The sequence below is a fragment of the Gallus gallus genome, chromosome 14 (assembly GCF_016699485.2).
Source record: "Gallus gallus isolate bGalGal1 chromosome 14, bGalGal1.mat.broiler.GRCg7b, whole genome shotgun sequence".
NCBI classification, from domain to species: Eukaryota; Metazoa; Chordata; class Aves; order Galliformes; family Phasianidae; genus Gallus; species Gallus gallus.
In genome coordinates, this window is record NC_052545.1 from 6840637 (window position 1) to 6860307 (window position 19671).

At 41.0% G+C, this 19671-nt stretch overlaps 1 protein-coding gene across 11 annotated transcripts in view; it reads left to right on the plus strand.

Moving 5' to 3' along the window:
- Nucleotides 1–19671, plus strand: part of TNRC6A (trinucleotide repeat containing 6A) — a 60115-nt gene that overhangs the window by 20346 nt on the left and 20098 nt on the right. For 4 of the 11 annotated variants that reach the window (XM_046901007.1, XM_046901009.1, XM_046901006.1 and 1 more), the window contains 5 exons: nt 924–959; nt 7553–7643; nt 9885–9906; nt 15976–16323; nt 18565–18612. In XM_046901007.1, the coding sequence (XP_046756963.1) occupies nt 7584–7643; nt 9885–9906; nt 15976–16323; nt 18565–18612 (478 nt within the window). In that variant the 5' untranslated portion in view covers nt 924–959; nt 7553–7583. Of the gene's footprint in view, nt 1–286; nt 333–923; nt 960–7552; nt 7644–9884; nt 9907–15975; nt 16324–18564; nt 18613–19671 lie in introns of all 11 variants that reach the window. The other 7 variants (XM_046901003.1, XM_046901002.1, XM_046901012.1 and 4 more) reach the window with 5 other exon arrangements.

Here is a 19671-nt window from a genome sequence, read left to right on the forward strand (position 1 = left end):
GTTCACTTGTGATATGAAATGGTTCTTGGTTTTCTGACACAGGTATCTGTTTTACTCATTTAAAATATTCAGATCTTCTTTCCATTTTAACAGTAATATATCAGTTACTTTCAGAAAACTTAATTGGTTTCTTCTTAGCGAGAATGTTTTTACCACGTGGGAACACAGCTTGGCACAACATGCCTGCTCTGCATAGGCTTGATAATTGCATTAGTATTGCAGCACTCAACAGATAGCTGTCGTTCTTTCTCTACTGTCATTATCTATGATCTTATTACATTTGCAGTGACCTAGTCAAATTGTAGAAGAGCAAATATCTTTCTCTGGGAAAGGTAAATAGACCTATGCTACAGTTTGTCTTAATGTAAAATTGCTGAGTGTATATACAGTCTGTAAATTCTGTGGGATGTTGGGATTGCTTCATGTAAGTTCTGCAATTCCCTTTGGAGTTTATGCTCATGAATAAATTGGTTTTTAATCTCACTAAGAATATTGGCTTAGACTATTGGTTTGTGATAGAATAAGCGTTACAGCTGTTAATACAGATAGCTTATCCAGTTAGAGTGATGACTTTTAATGTCAGGTTTAGAAGTTTGGCATGCTTGGCCTTTCATAAAAAGGTCTTCATTGGGTCAGCATCTTCTCTAAAATGCACTGTTGCAGAGGGTTGGGTGTATATTGCTGCTTTAGAAATAAGCACAGTGCATGACCCAAACCGTAATTCAAATAAATGCATTGCACTTTTTGTTGTTGCATATTACAGGTGAAATGTCACCTATTCAGTCTGCCTCTGACCAAGAGTGTGTAACCCTCCACTATTAACCAGAGGAATGCAGCTTAAATTTGGTTAAAATGAGGAGTACAAAAGACCATTCAGTTCTTCTGGTTTAAGAAATAACTTCTTAATTCTGTTTGGTAAACAGGGCTTTCCTGCCTCACTTATGTGGAACTGAGAGAAGGTAAATATCTGAAATACATTTACAGTTTTACTCCTGAGCACATGAGTTTGACTCTTACTTCCCAAGCATGCAAATCATAGGAAAGGTTCACAGTACAGCATTCATTCATCCGTTTCTGCTCCATCTGCTTTGGCTGCAGGCTCTCTTGTGTTGTGGGGGAGCTGACTTTACCTGGCATCATGTATACCTGTAGATCTCATCCACATATTCTACTAAGTTTCTGCTACGTAAATTTTTTTTTTCACTCTCCTGTGTTAGATTAACAACCATCTTTCCATGAGGCTTTCCTTATTTGCGTTAGAAAAAAGATGAGATGGCTCAACGATTGAGGCATAGGTATGGGAATCAGTGAGAAGTGCAACAGTTTCTGCTGATACTTGAGCACTTGATTTTCTGTTTGTGTTGGGAGAGCAGGGTTTTTGTTTGATTTTTTTTTTTTCCAATAAAATTCTGTAGTCAAATGGGAAGAGTTTATTGCAAAGAGGCAGCATCCTTTCAGAACCCTTAGAGATGCATAGGCAAAACGATACACTGGGTGCTCATCTACCTAATAAGTGGGGTGCTTTTGCTTATGGGTTCCCCATAAGGCAATTTGCTCTTACCAGACCCATCCTGCAGTACACTTCTTGAATCTGCGTTAATAATACTGAAGCTGTAAGGGATGAAGAGCTGTATGGTGAAGGTGGTAGACTGGAACAGTCAGCGTTCACGTTCATGCCTCTGTTACAGATAGCCTGTATGACCAGTTTGCTTAAGGAGGAGCAGTTTAATAGTTCTTTGCTTTCCCACTTGTAATGAAGATAGGGATTGTTTATTGCAGCTGCTGAAGTCTCGTATATTTGGGTGGCAAACTTGTTGGGAAAGAGTGTGCTTGTGTAGCAGTGAGCATTATAGACCCTAATCTGGAGTGAAGCCTCAGGGACAAAACGTAACAAAAATATTATTCTGGAATTATGGTGTATTTTCAGTTGTTGTTGTTTGGAACGTGGTTCTGTTGAACCAGTTTCTGCATGAGGAGAATGGGAAAGGTGAGCGTATTCCACACAGTTGTTAGTGGTAGATGTGTTAGTTGAATTTCTATCACTTTTATGGTGATAATTTGAAGGCTGTGGTATTTTAAAAGTAAAAAAGAAGGTAGCTGGCACCCATTTGCCAATTAGTTACACATCGAAGTATCAGTTTATAGCTTGGCAGCACCTCTTCTATACATTAATAGCTGGAAAGAACACAGATGCAACATGTCTAATTCAGCGGTTTCCTTATCAGTGGCTTTCTTTGCTCCCGTGTAATGTGCTGGGTTTTTGTGAACTTCAAAGTAATGGATTCTGTGCTATGAACTTGGAGAGTGTTCCTTTTGTTGTGATGCACTGTTTTGCGGGAAGCATTAATAAGGGAATTAAAGGATCAATTTTTAGCTAAAACACACCTTTTCTTATTGGTTCTTATATAGAAAAGTTAGCTACTGGCTTTTAGAAACTGAGAAATAATTCGATTGTCAGCTGTGTGTGATTGCACTATTAAAATATATTAGTGAACTATTAGGTCAGGATACAGCAGAAATACAAATGTTCTAAGTTTTGGCAGTATGTTTAGAGGTCTGTATGTAATGCCAACACATGGGGTATGTAGTGCATGCTACGTGCTTAGTGCCTTTGCAGAACTATAAACGTTTTTTCAGTTCCATATTCTTATGTGTAATTTTCTGTCAGTGTTCCACCTGTAGTGTTGCAGGTTAATTTACAACTAGAAGATAAGCAAATGGTGGATTAAAAATAACAACTTCTTTTTTAAAAAAGGATATATCACTGTAAGTTTTAGAGTGGTTTCAAAACTGTATATGATCACTTCTAATCACATTTACGTTTAATAGTGTAGTCATGAACTTAGAGAAGGCAGAATCCAGAAATACTTAAGGCAGAAGCTGATGTCTGGTGATGCAGCATCCTGAGTGATGCTATCCTCTCAAGAAGTGGGCTGATGGATTTTGTTTTACATTCAGATATTTATTAATAATCTTTTCCCTTCAGGTATTATCTCAGGGCCACCAAGGGCTGGTTGGTCCCCTGGTCTCCTTCCTGCAGTGTGAGGTGCCCCTGGGAGCCCCCCGCTGGCTGGGAACAGTAGGCACACAGTGTGCTTAGTGCAGGGACAGAGCGCTCCAAAAACTTCAGCTCAGCGTTCATAGAGCTTCAAATTCAACCAAAGAGGTAACACCTCTGGGAGAAGCCCTGCACAGCCTCACTGCTTCTAAAAGCATTTTCCACTCTTGTTAACGGTGTCTTAAAAAATGTGCTAGCACCATCTTGTGGGGCAGTGAGACTTAAATTGGGTTTGAAAGTGAGTTCAGGAGGTATCTGCTTGGCAAGCAGATGCTGTGTGAGCATCTGTAGCAGTGCTGACATCTTCAGAAGCATTTGAAGGATGAATTCTAACTGCTCGCGTTAGCTTGAAGTATCTGAAAGCCCAATTAATGCAATTCTCTTACAGAAGTAGTTTGGTTCTGGTGAATGCTGGATAACTGCCGTTAGTGGTGAGGTGGCATGTTGTTTTCTTTTAGCATTGACATTTGTTGTGTGTGTGCACTGTGTGCTTTTTGCTCTGAGATACTGTGTTTGTAATAATGCAGAGAGAGTCTTAGATCTTAATTTGTGTCAAAATTCTTCCTGTAACCGTGATTCCCTCAGTAGCGTGACAAGAATTGTAATTTTATTGTGGCGTAACATCTTCCCTTTTGTAAATTATAAGAGCAAAGATAGCATGCTGTACAAACATTAATCACTGAATCCTCATTATGTCTTCCAGAAAAAATACAGGTATGCTTGATTTTCCTGTAGTGTAAGAACAGAAGCTAAACGTGTCTAACTCTCTTCTCTGTTTTGGCACGGACAGTTTTACAGTGCCAGGCTGGAGCTTTTTAACTTAGACATTGTTAGAACCTTTTGGAAGAATTAAAGTTAAGTAAAGTCTGATTTGATGTAAGTAGAATTTGGGCTCTTTACATTAGGAACATTACGACTGCTTCAGATTGCAAATAACACGTGAAGCCAAAGAGAAAATAAAATGTAAAGTTAGCACTGTCGTAACTTAAAGAAATAGTAATGAATGCTGACTGTAGAGGTCGGAAGGTAGCTGCTCTCCACATAAATGGCACAGTGATAATAAGAATGAACTGGAAGACTTGATCTCATGTCACCCAGAATCTCGAGGCACTTCTCTGTCTTGTAAAAGTGATGCAGCCATTTGAGAAGATAACCAGTTGTTGGTTGTTTTGCTTTGTTTTGTTTGTTTTTAATGGCTTAAATGAGTGAAAGAGTTTTGGTATGTTTTTCTCCTTACACAGATGAGAGCTGTGCTGAGTGAGGTGCAGTTACAAGGTGGGCCAGACGTGCTTCTGCCATCATTGTCCCTGTACTGTCAATGGGATAAACCTACCCAGATGCAGGGAAGAGCTCAGCGAGGGAATTTATTCATCTTCCATTTTTGTCCTATTACTTATCTCTGTGTTTCATGTTAGGTACTACAAAGTATTGCAAAGCTGTTGACTGCCTGTAGACAGTTACCTAAAATTTGAGTCCCAAATAGGACTAGGGAGCTATTCAAGTGCAGGAAGGTGCAAGGGGAATACTGCGTAATGCTTCTGTTTCTCCGGATGTAGCATTAAAATATAGCTTGTTAGTTGTATGTTGCAATGGGTGTTGGGATTGGGTATGTAACCCGTGGCGCTTGGTGTCTGCTGATAGGGCTGTGCATTTATGTGTTAGAAATGAAAGAAACTTGCTCTTTCAGCTGTTGGAGGTGGAAACTTAGGAGTCTGCTTTAGACTGATAGCTTAATAGGAGAATTAAATTTGTATTTGAAGTTTAAGTAAGAGGGTAGTGGTAGTAGCAGTGCCTTCCTCAAAAAATTGACATTTTTAACAAAGAGGATAGGCAGTAAGGGCTTTACTGTTAATTAACTGCACAGTGGGTCGGTTTTGCTTTTCAGCCACTGAGACATAACGTTATAACAGTAATCCAGTGCTCTTTTTAGGAACTACCTATGGATAGGCAGTGTGTGGGCTGTCGAGGGCCCTGATGCATACTAATCATGTGTGTGTTTTGAGCTGACTTTGTCGTGTAAAGTCAGTTTAAATACATGAAAATGCAATGATCAGTGTTGTAATTTAGGAATTCTATTGTTCCTATATGGAAACAGGAAAACAGTGCTGTGGTAGAGTAATCCAGAGGTAACTGTGTGTTGGTTGGTAACAGTTATGTTCTAAAAATGTAATCATTTTGACTTAGTTGTAGCAGGACTGATGAGTCATTTTTTTTTTTGCTGTGAAAATCCTACTTTGCATAGTGTGTGCTCTTACAGTGCTGCAACTTTATTCTAAACCCTGAATGATTTCAGTTTGCACGTTCTCAGGGTGCAAGGTGAGGATGGGCAAAATGTGTCACATACATAGCACACAGATGTCACTGCAGGTTAATCATTACCCCAAATCTGCATGGCATCCAAGGGATTGCTTTAAAGCAAACTGGCACGCTGTGACTGTTTCCTGCAGTTACATGACTAAGCTCTTAGTTGTCCATGGAAGATTTTTTTATACCTAATTGCACATTGTTTTTTACATATAAAGACAGTCCTCAGTGAATCTTGCAGCCAGATGATGAAACTGTGTAATAAAATCTCTCCCGTTCTGCCTTGCATAGCATATGGAGGACATTGCGAAGATAGAAAAGGTGCTTTTTTTGTACAAAGCTGAACACTGGAGATACATGCCTGACAAGACCACTTGTGCCCATGTGGGCGTAGGCTCGCTTCCTTCAGTTGTCTCTCAGCTTTTCCTTTTTCTGTGGTAAATAACATGGGTGACTGCTCAGTTGTACTGCCCAAGAGCTGCACAGCAGCCAGGAATCCGAGCCCTTCTGGAACTCCAGCTGGTGGGGCACAAAGCATGGGCAGCACTGAGACAGAGCTGACTGCTTGTGGAATGCTGCTCTATGAGCGAGGGCTGCTTCTGTTCTGAAATTTATTCATGGAGTAAATGAGGTGTTGTCTTCCTTTACTTAGTCAACGCTCATGGAGTTTGTTCCCACATCCCGTTCAAAGTATGCTAGAAATTAGGAGGTGTTTGGAGAACGTGATTGGCTCAGTGAGAGGGCGGTGTGCGCTGGACCAAGCGTTAGGGCTCTGCATATCAGCGTGTTTGTGGCAGCCTACGTATGCTTCAGGAAGAGGGCTGGAAAACATTTTCAGCCTTGGTTTTTTTGTTGGGTGTTTGTTGTTAGTGTTATCCAAGCCAGAAGCTTCAAAGCCCTCCAGCTTTAAACATTCCTAGCCCTGACATGGCAAAGTAGCCTTACAGCAGGCTTTCTAGGAAATACAAATTCTTTACTGTCTGAATCTCAGACATTGAAGTAAGCGGGCATTTGTAGGCTTCCTCTACCTTAAGGTGTTTGGTGCAAGCTGCTGCCACTTCCCTTTTTATATTTGGCTTCTTTTTCTTTTTTCATTTTCATTTTGTTTCCTTGACTTTAGAATCCTCCTGCCTTTCTGTGAGCACTTGTTTTTATTCTGATACTTGAAACAACGCATTAATCTTTGTGCGTTTTGTTTTGTTGTGAGCTTTTTTGCATGATTAGCCCAAGTCCTTGTTTTGTCTGCTGCTTCCCCGTCTTTTATACCCATCGTGGTTTTGTGTAGATTTGTCTTGTTCTCATCAATAATCACTGTGTCTCCTCAAGCATGACATTAAAATACAGTTTGTTATTAGTTCCTACTGACACAGATAGCTTGCATGCCTTGACTTTTTCCTGCTTTTGGTATTCTCCGTATTTTCTCTACTGTTTTTATTTACTAAGGTCTGACTTGAAGAGTGCAAGGTAATCTGGGAAGTGGTGTTACTGCAAAGCCTTCTGTTTTAGCACCTGAAACTTTGTATTCAGTGAATTTAATGACATGTAATAACAGGTTTTGCTTTCACAAGTTAGAGTTTTGTCACTCAGTTTAGGAGCTCTAAAATTGCACCGCTGTTGAAATCTCTGCTCTGACCATGCTCTTCAGTTGGTATCTGCTTGTTCATATGTCCTTTATGTCAGTAGTAGTAGCATCTGTACTCATACACAGCCAGCTGAATTAGCTCAGTGCTTTGGCAACAAAATGGCTACGTGTTGCTTGGTTGTTGGCAGAAGCAGTGTGCAAGATGTGTGAGTGCTGCAGATGCCTGCTTGGGGTTGATAGAGGCGGTGTGAGTGGCTGGGGAGCTGCCCGTGGCCTGGTTCATGCTGGGTCAGAAACAAGGGTATATGGCAGTGGGAAGCATGGTGTGTGAGAGCTCAGGCACTGATTCACAACAGGAGGGAGAGCTGGGGGGGGGGGCGAGGAGGAAGAAATAAAATCTTGTATGTGCTTTGGCACTGCAGCTGCCCTTAAAAGTTTTGTCACTTGTGATTTGCAGTGAAAGTACGTTGTCCCTGTGGGAGTCTTGCTTCTAATTGGATAATATTTCTCAGTTCCTTTTGGGTCTCTCTGAAATAATTGTTCTAAAATGAATGTATGTGTGTACAGATTGTATTTTGGGAGAGTTAATTACCAACTGTGTGGTTCAGGGATTTAGTGCAAGAAGAGGAAGAACAGTTGATGGAAGAAAGGAAAAAGAGAAAAGAAGACAAGAAGAAGAAGGAAGCTGCTCAAAAAAAGGTATGTTGAGGTTTTAAAAAAGAGTGCTTGTGGATTTTGCTTCATTAATAGTAAATATTGTTTGCTCAGTTCTTTAACAACAGTGTTTTCTTTATTTTTTTTATGCTTTATATTTACTGTCAGTTATATAGTGGTAACTGACATCCTGAACGTCTTAACTGGCTTTGTGTACAGATTACTTTGTGTACAGAGACTAAATATTCTTCTGAGATGACCTTTCATTTTCCTGAGTCTGGTCTCAAGTTGAAGGCTTCCTCAGTGTCAGTTCTCCCTGTTTGTTGGCCTAAACAAAGGCATTCCCTGTGCACCTATGGAAAGTTAGGTATGTCTAATCTTACAGCAAATCTAAGTTAAATCATATATAAAGGCTGCTTTTGGAAAAGGCGAGGTATTTGCTCACATTTCAAAATGAGAGCTTCCCTGATCTTTTCAGTAGCTGACAGCAAAACTGCATAGTAATTTTTGGATCTCAGTTGTAGAAGTATAACTCATTTTCTTCTTGAAATTTTTAATCAAAGGTTGTAATGGAAAGGCAGCTAGTTTACTTGAAGAATGCTTGTTTTTGTGCATACTGTAGTCTTTTAAAAAATGGAACTAAAAGACAGTGCTGTAGGAGATCAGCAGCAATCACAGACGTGTGGCACTTGGCTTGCAGAACATCTGTCCTTTTGAGTGGTGCTTGCACCCTAGTTGCAGAGCAGATTTTGCAGGACATCAGCTTTTGGATACCATGCACCTTTTTATGCCCATAAAAAATATGCTTGGAAGCAAGTGTTCAGAACCAGCTCTAGTGCATAAGCTATCCTGGAGATCCAAGGGCGCAGGAAACTTCCTAAGGCTTCCGTATAATTTTTTTGTTAACCATATTGGTTAAATAAAGTCAGCATAATGAAGAGTTGTGTTACGTAGCAGCCATGGGTACTGCAGCTGCCTTTTTGAAGATGAGGAAGAGAAGCACTGATATTGGACTCAGGGTGATAAGGGTAAGCAGGCAAACTGAAAATGAATGGGATTGCTCTCTTTATTCCAGTGGGTGATGCATTGCCATTAGTAGAGTGGATTTTCTGCAGAGGAGATTTTCCAGACCTCTTGGTGTAGCTATTTTTATCATCTCTAACAGCATCATTTTTATTAAAATAAATCTTTCTTGGGAGCGTCAGGCTGCCTTCAGACAGTACAGCAAATTTTTGTAAGTGCCTTTGCCAGTTAAAGAAACTGAAGAAGTGTTTTTCTGCTGATATACTGTTAATTTCCAGAGAAGTGCGGATATGACACCGGAGTGTCATGGATATCATTTAGTGTAAGCCCTAAGAGTGTTACTGTCTGAACCTAACCAAGGCTGACATCAAATGAGTGAATGAATTTTTTCATGCGTACGTGCTCTGCCTTTCTTCGTCTCTCAAGTTTTTTAATTACAGATAATCAGAGCCTAAATATTGCTGCAAATGACTTCATTGTGTCACCTGAATATGTGCAGTGCCATAGCTAAGACAGGTTGCGTACAGTTACCAAAGTAACCCTATCAGATTAAGTCTCATTCTGCTTTAGCAATATAACTTTAGAATTGATAATTGGAAGTGTATTAATTAATAATTAGAATTTTAGAAGTGATAATTAAGAAGACTCTTCAGCTGGGAAGAACTGATTTCTGCTTCTGAGAGCTTTTCTGAAGCCTGTTTCACTTGCTTTTCTAGGTAAAGCCACACCATTAAGATGTGTTCCCATACAAGAGATGTTTCTATCCTCACTTTTATTACAGGAGACTTTATTCCAGTAGATCTCCTATCTTGCCACTGTCACAGGAGCAACAAATTGAATTGTGGAAATGAAAGACTGAAAGCTCTGGCATTTACTTTGCCTGCTTTAGATTTCTATGTTCCTCTCTGTTTCCCTGCTGCATTCTGCATGAGAAGTGGTTGGGGCTTCCTTGCTTCCAGGCACAGTTTTTAACTCACTTCAAACACATTAATTTGTAAGTTAAATTTAGTCTGTTTCACATGCTTATCTTTCAAATTAATTTTGTATTCTCTAACACTTTGGCTGCTTTCTGGGCGTGAGGAATAATAGGCACGGGTTGGTTAGGGAGGAGTAGAAGATTCTGATGGAGATTATTAAATAGTTTTAAAACATCTTAAAAGGAGGAAAGTCAAAAGCTAACATTGCTTGTGTAAGTGGCATGTGGACATGTGGCTGTTCCTCTTATCTGTGCAAATCACTGACACTTCTTCTTTCTTATTCTAGGCCATTGAACAAAAAATCAAAGGTAAGTTACTTTAGAGTTTTCTTTCTGTATAATATTTCTGCATTTTCAAATATGGTGAATCATGTGGTTCAGCTGAAAGCTGTTGGAAAATAGGATCTCTGAGATTTGAAAAAGCTGCCACAAATAGAAGAGTAAAGGGGAATGGTTTCTTCCTGGCGCTGGAATTTTTCTCATCTTCCTGTTTTCCATTCTTAATTACACGGCATTAGGCAAGCGTGTAATACCTCGATCTCCTTAATTGTTTTCTTGCTCTTCTAGTCTGACTGCTTACAGATCCACCAAATGGATCTGTACAAAATGTGTTTTGTAAATATTTGACATGTGAGGCTGGGAACACTGGATATACATGTGATTGGTGTGTCCAGTTCTCATTACTGTGCGTGGAGGGCTGATCCTGGCAAAATGATCCATATTGTACAAGCTGTAACGTCACTGTTTGGTGCAGGCTGGGAATGCTGCTGTTGCTCTCAGTGTTCATAGGTTTAATAAATTCTCTGTTCCTTCTATAAGCAGTGGAAAAATCATTTTCACTTTCTTTTTAAGTTGGTTGGAAAGTGAATAACAATCACATACGCAGTCGCATGGTGTGCTTCTTGAATTGCTTTTCTGTGGGAACATTGGGTTTAGTTTAATGACTTGAGCAGTGTTAGAAACAGAAGCTTGGAAGCCCTGCTCAGCATTGCTGCAGGTATTGCTGAAAAATGGAACGTGTTGGAAGTGCTGCCGTGGTGTGAGGGCAGCAAAGTGGTGCAGGATGCACTGTGCCTACCAGTAAGTTTCTAAGACAATATACCAGTTCTAAAGAACTGTGGAAGTATTTGTTTGTATTCTGAATTAATAAACTATGTCTGGAAAAGAAAATAGGAAGAAAAATGACACAGTACTTAGTTTTAAATAATAACATGCATTTTGGATGAACATCTGACCTGTGCACTCAGACAGCCCTGGTGTCTGGGCGTCACATTAGGGACAGCCCTGCAGCAGCAAATGGCTAAACGTGGCCGGGGGGGGGAGGGGGGGGGGGGTAGGGCACCCAGGGGGGGATCTTCACACAGTGGGAAAATGCCTTTCTTATGAAGGATGAAATAAATGCTTTGTTTGTTTGCTTGTTTTCTCTTTGGAGACCTTGGGTTGTTTACAGAATGGAAGTATTACATTCCAAATGTAATGTTACCGTGTTATTAAAAGGGTGTTTCAGCAAGCGTAGTGGGAATTCAGAGCTGTCAAAGGAGCAGAAGCTGGCAGTCCCCTGAAGAAGTATGGGCATTGTGGGATTCACGTGTGCAACTTTTTGCAAGAGTTTCTATAGGAACCAAATTTGTGGCTTGTGTTGCACCTAGCTCTTTCCTTGTTCTGCCTGCTTGTGTTCAGGATGCAGATTAATGTTTCATTAAGTCTCCGAGTTTCCATCGCGTTAATGTCTTAAATTATTTATTTTGTGCATGAGCTGAAGATAAAATACAAGAGTATGGGATCTCTAAATAATTCAGAATTATGTTCTTTCAGAAAAGTAGCCACTTCCAGGGGGGTGGGGTGCAGAGAGGTTCGTTCTGTATTTTTAAGCATAGCCTGGATGTTTCCAAAATGGTTTTTTTTTAGCTGAGGTAGAAATTGCTGTTGCACCAGTAGCTGTCAGCGTGCATGTAAATTATTTGAGTACCTTCTAAAGGAGTCAGTGGTGCTGATTTTTATCCTGTTCAGGATTGAGAATGGAAGTAGTGAAGAAAGTGCCAATGTAAATGTTTTCGGTGCAAATAGCATTTAACACTGTGGTGCTGTCATTAAAAATGCATGCGTTTCATTCCTGTGGATGCCAGATATTCTAACCTGTCTAGTTCTATACATCTGCTTTTATCAAAAGAGGGAAGATGGTGTTCACGGGAGTTAAAGACAAATGCATTGAGTAGCTGTGAAGGTTTCTCTGTGCGACAGCCAGCAGAACAAATCCGTATGTTGATGAGTGCCCTCCAAGTACTCTTGTATCAGGGGTTGCAGAAAAGAATGAGTATCACTTGAAAGTCCTTTAACAGCTCTATAGTATTCTCAACGATTGCTCTGGCGTTCCCTCTGATGTCGCAAAATAGGTATTTTTGCTTTGTTTGATGTTAGCACTGCTAAGGACAGATAAATCAATCCATTTCCCCGGGATTTCTCCCAAATCAGGCAGCTGCAAACCACGCCGTAGCCAGGAGTGGTGACACACTGAGCACCAGGCTGAGTGCTGTGTAAGGAATGCTCGAGGTTTGGTTTTGATGCTCACTTTGGTAATTGTGACGTGCTGCTGCAGAATGTGAGATTTCATTAGGGGATCTTTTTTTAGAGGCAGACTTTAATTACATACGTAACGGCGTAGTGAAGGGCTTTACAAAAGCGGAGCACTGATGTTTGTGTGGATGCTGTTGTGGTGGTTGGTTGTTCTCAATGGTTTTGTGCTTTGCAAAACAGTAAAGCCAGAACTGAACACGTCTGTCAATCTCCAGAATTCCTCTGCTTTGTGGAAGGCACGGGCGTAAAGGCTGACTTCTGTTGCAGAACGGAGTAAACTTTGAATCAGCCACTGAAACAGAAAGTGCTTTTAAAAATAGCTGGGTGTGGAATTGAAGTCTTTGACTCATATTTCCCACCGTGGAAACTTCTTATTCGTTTTCTTCCCCGTGAAGCAGAATTGCTGGAGCACACTGAGCCTTCTGTTTGTGTTGGGTGTGGGGCGTTTTTTCGTCTGCCGAACTCTGCTTTACCTGATGGCAAAAACTCTTGCGTTAGCTTTTAAACGCTGCGTGTGAATAGCAAAAACGAACAGAACGGGAAGCGCTCGCTGCTGAAATTGCCTGTATAAATGGCATCTAACTTACCTTTGTGCGGATCTTCAGGGGTTAATGAGTTGGCAAACAGTGAGATATTTTCCAGATCAGCTAGCTGAGCTTACAGCTGCGGCCATTTTTCCACAACGAAAATTCTAGCACTACATCTTACGTGTGTCAGCTTGAAAGCCAGACTTCCTCTGTTTGCCCTTCAGCATTCCAGCACTGACAACTCTTTGGGGCATGACGTGCAGGGAGAGTGTGTTACAATATATTTTTAAGGGGTCAGCTTAAGCAGCGGCGAGAAGAAACGTTTAAATGACAGCTCGGTGCTGCTCTTTGTGTGGTTTAGGGTACGAGTTGATCTTTGTAAGCTGATTTTGTGCGAGTGAGAAACTGTTTTCCATCTGCACCGAAGTTATTCAGACAGCTGCCATTTTTTTTTATTGGAGGGGGAGTTTAAGTCACTGGGCCCCTACTCCAGGAGGAGTTGGCAGGCAGCACTCCTGTAGCAGTAAAATGACACCATGCTTCTCCTCCATTTTCTAATGAAATCTGCAGAGTGGGAAAGCAACACAAGTTGGAAGCGTCTGTCTTTGGAATCTCTCTGCAAACTTTAACTTCTCCATCCCCTGCTCTGTGCGTTCTCAGCAGGTTTGTTCTTTATTAAAAAAATCTGTGCTTTTGGTGTTATTCCTTTCCGTGAAATGGCTGTTTTTTGACAAGTAAATTAGCTGTGATAGATAGTCTGCTAATAACGCTACCGTTCTGCTTTACTGTGGTTCAGAACAGAATGCTGCTGTGCAGAGCTGTTATTAAGCAAGCAACTTGTTTATAAGAAACTAGAAATGGTAGGGATTAAGAGGCGCTGGAACTTCTAGCGGCTGAATTGGAATATTATCTATTATTTGATCTTCTGGGAAGTTGTGGAGCACAAACTGCTGGGCAGGATAAATTGTGGAGCTTTAAACTTGCTCTGTGGTGCTCGGGGAAGCGAAGATGAAGTAATTCTGTTGCACCTAAAAGCACTTCTGATTAATTTCAGTTGGAAATTAACATACAAATATAAACTCTACCGATTTTTAGTTGAACTGTATTATCTGGTAAGGTTTTTAATCTGATTTGCTGATCAAACTTAAAAGAATACCGTATTTCTTAAGGAAATTAATACGCAATATGAGAGAGATGTCATTTTCTTTAACTGTTTGGAAATTCTTGTTGATTTTGTAGCTTCAGGGTGGCTTGGCAGAAAGCAGCCTGCTTGTTATGTGCACTCTTTTACAGTTGAAAGTGTTTCGGAGATCTGAGGGTTGATTAGATCTTCAGTAGTGAGCGTTTAGTCTTAAAGCAGCAGTAATTAGGAAAGCAAACTATTAACGTTGCTGTGTCGCAGCACTGCCCTAAACTTGCTGCTTTCATCTGTTTGGGTGTCTCATGATGTATAGAAACAGTTTTACTTTCTCTAGGAGGAACAACCATATGTGAATGGAAATGGAAGAGAAGTGAATCTTTTGTTGGCGGTGTTGTGGGATTAAAAATCTCTTCGGGGGGGAGGGGGGGGACTTTCCACCAAAGTTGGCAGTTAAACTAAAAAGTATTACACAGTGTGCAGAAGGCTGCAGGAGCTGTGTGACCTTCAGCATTGCCATCACTGTGTGACTGCCTTGGCGTGGTGACGGAATGCTCGCTGCGCTGCGAGAAGCGGTTGTTTTGTGTCCGGCTGTCAGCACGCCTCAGGTGTGGGCTGTGCTGCAGAGAGCTGTAAGGAAGCCCTGCAATTAGCATGAATCAGTTGTGGCAGAAGGCGTGCTGATAGATCACAAAGCTGAGGTCGGCCATTGGCTGCACGGACTGCACTGTGTGAAGAAAAGTTTTTTAATTTCCAAGCTTATTGCAGGATGCAGACCACAGAAATGGGGTTGCTGCTTTTGTGTTGGGCTGTTCACAAATTCTGAGATATTTGCTGAAATAGACCGACAACAACAAAATGCACTCACATATTTTTTCAGTTCTCTCGCTTCTAAACCAGGAGATGTTGAAAGCACAGGGTGAAAATGCACTTGCATGAGATTTGTTTTAATGAAATTGAGTTTTGATCTAAATTTGTTGTCATGCACGGTGTTTCAGATGCATATAGGAAGAGATCTGAATTATCCGCATATTGAATATAGGCAACAACTTAATGAATGGAATCTGATACGGTGCTAGTAATTTTTATCAACTCCAGTTTATCCGCGAGCTTTTGAATACCTTCTATCCCTCATACTCTGTGCATTCAATTGACTCATGTCCCGGCCGTTCCTCCTCGTAGTTCTGTCCCTCTCCAGCCAGCTGTGAAATAGGGAGCAGCAGGTCAGCGCTGTCAGAGTGCCCGAGCGCTGCTCCGCTCCACCACTGGGATGTGTGCCGAAGGGCCTCCTGGGAAGCAACGGCTGGTCCACATTTTTCTTTAGTAGCCTAAATAGAATATTTCATTAAAACACAAAGCAGCTGCTGAGTCTTAAGTGACGTTTTATTCCGAGTGTCCTGTTCGCCTCCTTTTCCTGCGAGATTGTGACTTTTTGTACATGTAATACTTCTAAGTTTCCCGTGGGAGTAGGAGTTCTGTTTTTAGCATTTAAATGTTTTAACATAAGATTTCATTGCCAAAATGAACAGACGTAGTGCCTTTTCAGTATCTGAAGAGGAGCGACAGGAAATAAGGGGACAGAATCTTTAGCCGGGTCTGTGTGATAGAACAAGGGGAAATGGCTTCAAGCACAGAGAGGGTAGATTTAGGTTGGATATGAGGAAAACATCTTTTGCGGTGAGGGTGATGAGGCATTGGAACAGGCTGCCCAGAGGTGTGGCTGATGCCCCCTCCCTGGAGACTTTGAAGGTAAGGCTGGATCAGACCCTGGGCAACCTGATCTGGCTGTGGTGTCCCTGTTCATTGCAGGGGAGTTGGACTACACAGCCTTCAAGAGGTCCCTTCAAACTCTAAGGATTCTGATTCTATGATTTGTCAGAAAAAACTGTAGGTTTCTTAGTAGTAGCATGCTTTGCCTGTGGGAGGGATAGCGAGACATTGCTTCATCCAGATCTGTGTTGTTAAAGCTGTATGACTATGGGATAATAGAGCTTTTAATGAGGAGTGAATTAAAATTATAATCGGAAAAAATAATTGCCATTGCATGATATATAAACGTATCTAAGCATATCTACGTAGTGTTGAGCTTTTTAAGTTACTGTTCTGATGAATAACTTTGTCTAACTTTCTTTTTTTTGGGGGTGGGGGTAGTGCCAGAACAAACCAAGACAAGTGTAAGCCAGCCTCAGCCTGTCACCTCTAACGGCACTTCCACAGCAACCAGCACTAATAATAATGCCAAGCGGGCCACAGCCAACAATCAGCAGCAGCAAACCTTGCCTCGATACCCTCCTCGTGAAGTACCACCGCGATTTCGACACCAGGAACAGAAACAGCTTCTGAAACGAGGTCAGCAGTTACCAGTTATAGCTGCAAACCTGGGATCTACTCCTAAAGTATTAAACGGCCAGTCAGGAGGCAGCACTGTCACAACCAAACAGCCGGTGACCAACGGAGAAGTACCGAACAGCAGCAAAAAACAGCCAGGTGAGGGGCAGGTGCCTTGGTTTTCTTTATTTAGAGCTGGACACTTGAAATGGGGTTATTGATGAGCTATTTGTTCTAATATTGTAGCTTAATATAAACATTACAGGATGATTTCAGCCATCTTTGTGCAAGTTTGCCTGAAACTAAAGGCATCTTTGTTGTATGTTGTTGCTGGTGGTGTACAGCAGATGCATAACAGTTTTTGAACAGGCACTGAAGCCAAGGTGACAACTACTATATGTTCTGAATTTCTGTTCTTTATCCTAATAATTGATTCGAGTATGATAATGGTACAAAGAGGCTCATTCAGTTTTGATATATGTATCTCAGAAAGAAGGATCTTTCAATTTCCAAAGCATTCTGAGTAGTATCTCAGACTTCTGTTTTTCAGATGTAGAAATGAATGGGATATGACATCTTAGAATATCCAAATTGCTTTTGTTGTTAGGTCAGAGTTTCTCTTTCTTTGTTAACCTGAATCTTGATTGTTGTAGAAAATCCTAGAATCACAGAGCAGCTTGCGTTGGAAGGGACCCTAAAGCCCATCCAGTATTTGAATAGTGGTAGATCTACGTGTCCAGCAAGTAATTATAAGACTGTAAGAGCCTTTTAGGAGAGAGAAACATTGGCCAAATTACCTTCCCATCTTATAAAAGATTTGTATTATCTTTAGTGTCCTCTCAGGCACTGTGATGGCAGATCTTTTTAAATTGTGAGCTGTACTCGGGGCATTCCTGCACGTGCAAGGTAGACTGGTCAAATCTGGCAAATGGCATTGGGTGGCCAAGGTCTCACTTCTGTATGTGCTGTGTACGTGTCCTCTTGAAAGTTCTTTTGTCTAGTATAACCAGCAATAGTGTCTGTCTGGGATGTTGTGAAGGTGAGTGCTTTGAGATATGTAGGAAAGATGACAGTAAAGGAAAATGGTTTTTCAGTGCTGGGTTTTTGTAATGGTTTCAGAGCGCAGCCTAATGAATTGCTTTGAGAAGTAACATAGAGGTGATGATAGTCCAGCATCGTGCAAGAGTACCTTAATTCTTTCGGAGCTGAAAGCCTTGGTCTTATTCACCTTCCACAGTTTGTCTTAAGACTTCAGTCAGTGCTTCTCCAATGTACCCTGGAGTAGCAACTCTTGAGTTTAGCTGTGATTCTGACTTTGGGTAGGTGATTTGCAAAAGCCAGGCAACACAAGTACTGCTATATTTATATGTTTCCTTAAATAAATAGACAAAAAAATACCCCGTTGTCTGTATTTAATGTGTACAGTCATCCACAGTGCCATGTGCTCCTTTGGAAAGAGATACAGTCTTATTGTACTAACACAGTTATTTTAAGAAATCTACAAAGTGACTCTTTAGCAGAGCATTTTCATACCAAATTCAGGTGATTTCAGTACTGAAACTTCCCTCCATGCACAAACTTCATGTGAGAGGAGTGTCTTGAATGCCACCTTGGTATGTTTACTTGCCTTTATGCTTTGTTTCACATCAGAATAGCCAGGTAGTTATTCCATGATGAAATGATTTATATAGTTACCTAAAATATTTGCTAGCAGTAATTACTTACAACTGTGGGATGTAAGAGAACACGAGAGCTGTCAGGATCCTGGCTTTTGTCCAGGCTGAGTTATTTTGATTCCTTCATTGACATGAGTCACTCTCACTTTATTCTTATGCATCTTGCAATGGTGCAGCTCATTTGCAACCAGAGCCTTTGGAAACAGAGTTCTTCATGTGACTTTTTTCTTTTCTTTTTTTTTACCTTGTGAATTGTAGGAGTAAGGGAAGGAGTGAGCAGTTGAGATTGGCAGTTAGTAGAAATAAAAGCTGACTTTATTTAGGAAACATTGCTGTAAATGTAACAGTTACGATCTCCAACTGAAGATGTGCTCTTTTTTATATAAATCAAACTTTTAAAATTAGGGACATCTCAAATTGGCTAATTAAATGCCAAATGTATAAAAGCTAACTAGTAGTGGAAATACTTAGTAAAACCAGCAAAATTTCTACTTAATCTGGCCTACATTTAGGACTGATTTTTATATCGGTCTCTCTCCCCGTGTGCTGTGTTCTGAGCTATGGCGAGGCACTTGGTAGACTGAGAGAGAGCACTCTCAAGAGAAATCTCTCCTGAAAAGGGATGCTAATAGATGCTTTAGAAGTAAAAAGTGATATAGGATCTCAAAGCTCTTGAGTTACATAAGCAGTGCATCTGTAATTTTCTTGCTTTTTTTTTTTGTAGGCATGCCTCCCATTCGGGACTTGGTGAGCCACTCCCCTAACCAGTCAGGTTAGCCATTTAAATCTCACCTTTTTTCACACTGTGTGTTTGTAGTAGTTACGTGTCTCACACAGTTCTGTCTGATTTTTTTTCGATTCTTTGGCTTATGTCTTTTCAATAGCATGTGCTGTGTGAATGTCTGACTCACGTATACTTTGTGTGCCATAACATATTACACTTAGGTAAACATCTTCAATTTTCTAAGATGTTAGAATTCATGCAGAATTATTTTTTTGGAAGACTAAGCTATGTGGCAACTTAGCTGTAAAATATGAGAGTGTTTTTTTTTTTAACCTTTCTGCTTGCTTGCTGTCTCTGGATGTTAAGGTGAATAATTTATGCAAGTTTGTTTTCTATCGGAGATGTTTCACAGCATGGGGAGGAAGTAAGTGATCACAGTCCGAGTCTGTGGACCTTCCTGTTCCAAATGCCCAGTTAGCACTGGGCTGCATGTACCTGGGGCTGCAGCTGTGTGTGTTGCTTGCTAGGTGAGGCTGTGAGAAGCTTCTGGTGTTTAGTTAACTTACCTGAGGGCTACTGACGTGCCCAAGGATGGGCAAACTGCAGGTCATGGTTGTGCTGCATGGGTCAGGGAGGGCCAGAAGAGGGAAGAGCGCATGGCTGGCCCTTGGGGAGAGCTGCCATCTGGGCACAGACATGGTATCCTTGTCCCGGTGGCTCTCCTGCCCTGTGTTGGCAGAGATCTGTGTCAGAAACAGGGTGCTCAATCTTCTAGTTCTTAGGCTTGAGTTCTTCAAAAAGACAAAACCTGACTTCAAGACCTTCTGTACCGCAGAGAAATTGATACCCAAGGTTAACAAACACAGTGGGGTCTGCCTTGGGTTTTGGTTTTGTCACCTCTTAACAAGTGTGCTTTTTAACTTGTTTGCTGAAGAGGTTTTCATAAGGATCAAAAGTACAGTAACTGGGAAGGTACAGTATGGACATACTGTATACATACCACTAAGTTCTGTAACTGAAAAAGGAGGTAGGATTCAACGCATCTCAGTCCTACAGTTTAGTTTCAACTGTGCAGTGCTACTTAAAACCACAACTGCCAACAAAACT